Source organism: Mandrillus leucophaeus, unplaced genomic scaffold, assembly GCF_000951045.1.
Source record: "Mandrillus leucophaeus isolate KB7577 unplaced genomic scaffold, Mleu.le_1.0 Scaffold1899, whole genome shotgun sequence".
NCBI classification, from domain to species: domain Eukaryota; kingdom Metazoa; phylum Chordata; class Mammalia; order Primates; family Cercopithecidae; genus Mandrillus; species Mandrillus leucophaeus.
The window spans coordinates 28,952-30,570 of NW_012101919.1; the positions used below are offsets into that span (position 1 = coordinate 28,952).

Sequence of the window (1,619 nt, forward strand, 5' to 3'; positions counted from 1 at the left end):
ACGGCCCTGTGACCAGCACCAGCTCTCGGGAGAAGGTGCTCCCAGATTTCTCCACGTTGCGGAGCTGCATGCGCCACGGCTCCTGCGGCAGCCGCGACTCAGTCACGGTGCGCGAATCCTATGGGGCGGGAGTGACAGGAGGCCGCAGGCAGTTCTGCTGCTTCCACCAAACCCCAACTCCCACACCCTGCCCACTGGGTTGGTGCCGCCAGCCCAGACAAAGACTTTTGGTAATACGGAGAAACACCCCCATCAGCGCCACCCCCTTAGGGCAAAGCACTGGGGAGTGGAACTGAGTGACCCCCGCCCTGGAGTCTCTCCCGCCTCCCCGGATCCCTGTGCACGGCAGTTTTGGGGCTCTGAATCCGCCTTCTGCACCACACCCAACCCCCGCTCCGCCTCTGCAGCCACCTGCAGGCCCTCAGCGCACTCCTCAAAATCTGTTTCTGCTCTGTTTAACCAACACCACGTGCAGGAAACTCCCTTGAAATTCCCAGGCCTTTCCCAGAATACCTCAGTTCCTTTTCTTAAAATTCCCAATGTCCCCAAAGATTTCCTTTGAAATTTTCCTTAATTCCAGTGCCTTTCCATAGACTTTTTTTTTTTAATTGTTGCTGCTGCACAAATTATACTTTCCATAGATTCTGAATCGTTCCCGATATATCTTATAATCCCAGTCTTTTAACAGATTCCTTTATATTGACCAGATTCTCAGCACTTCCCCAGAATTCCATCCTATTAAAATGAAATTCCATTATCATTTCTATAATTCCTAGTCTTTCCCCCCAAAATTTTCAACTAGCTCCCTAACTTCCCAGGATCTTCCTAGAATTAGGCTTCTCTTTCATTTTAATGAAATTTCATTGTCTTACCTCCAAATCCCAAGAATTCGATTTAATACTAATGAATTTTGGATAGTCTGTGGAATTACTAGCTTTTCTCCAAATTTTCTTTTTCTTTTTCTTTTTTTCTGGGATTCAAGTCTTTCCCTAAAATTCCTGACATTTCACCTGAATTCTGAGATATATCACTAGAATTTTCCATAATTTTAACAAAATTACCTTTTCTCTAGAATACCTAATCTTGATTCAGAATTCCAATTTTTATTCTAGAATTCTCACTGTTTCCCCAGAATTTTCCTAGGATTCCATTTAATTCTCATGGCATTTGTGTCTTTCCTGATTCCCTGCCAAACCTCAGAATCTCTAGTACTTTTCAAGAAATTTAATCTTTTTCCAAGATTGCCCAAGATTCTCAAGGAAAGAAGGGGGCCTGGTCCTTCCCCCACATTCCTGGCCACCCCCATAGCCCTGGCGCGGCACCAACCTTGTACCATGTGAGGGAGGGCTCTGGGTTGCCCCCGATGGCCGAACACACCAGCCTCACCCGGGTCCCAGCCCGGAGCTTCTGCCCCTCTGGGGCAGCCTCAATCCACAGTTTCTGGGCGGGATCTGAGAGGAGTGGCAGGAAGAGTGACTTTTTCTCTGGGCTGGGTCCTGAGGCTTGGGGGCATTGCTGGGCAAGGGCAGACACTCACATTTTACGTTCAGGGTGAGCGACTTCTTGAAGGTCTCCTTGGTGAAGGCTTCACTGAAGGCCTCACATGTGAGGGTCAGACC

General features: G+C 48.2%; 1 protein-coding gene across 1 annotated transcript in view; it reads right to left on the minus strand.

Annotated features, from left to right (window-relative positions):
- LOC105538291 (nephrin-like) overlaps positions 1-1,515 on the minus strand; it is a gene marked incomplete at both ends in the record, with an annotated part of 8,850 nt that extends 7,335 nt beyond the window's left edge. The window contains 2 exons of the mRNA XM_011978103.1: positions 3-118; positions 1,327-1,515. Of these exons, the coding sequence (XP_011833493.1) occupies positions 3-118; positions 1,327-1,515 (305 nt within the window). The remainder of the gene's footprint in view (positions 1-2; positions 119-1,326) is intronic.
- Between the last annotated feature and the right edge of the window lie 104 nt (positions 1,516-1,619).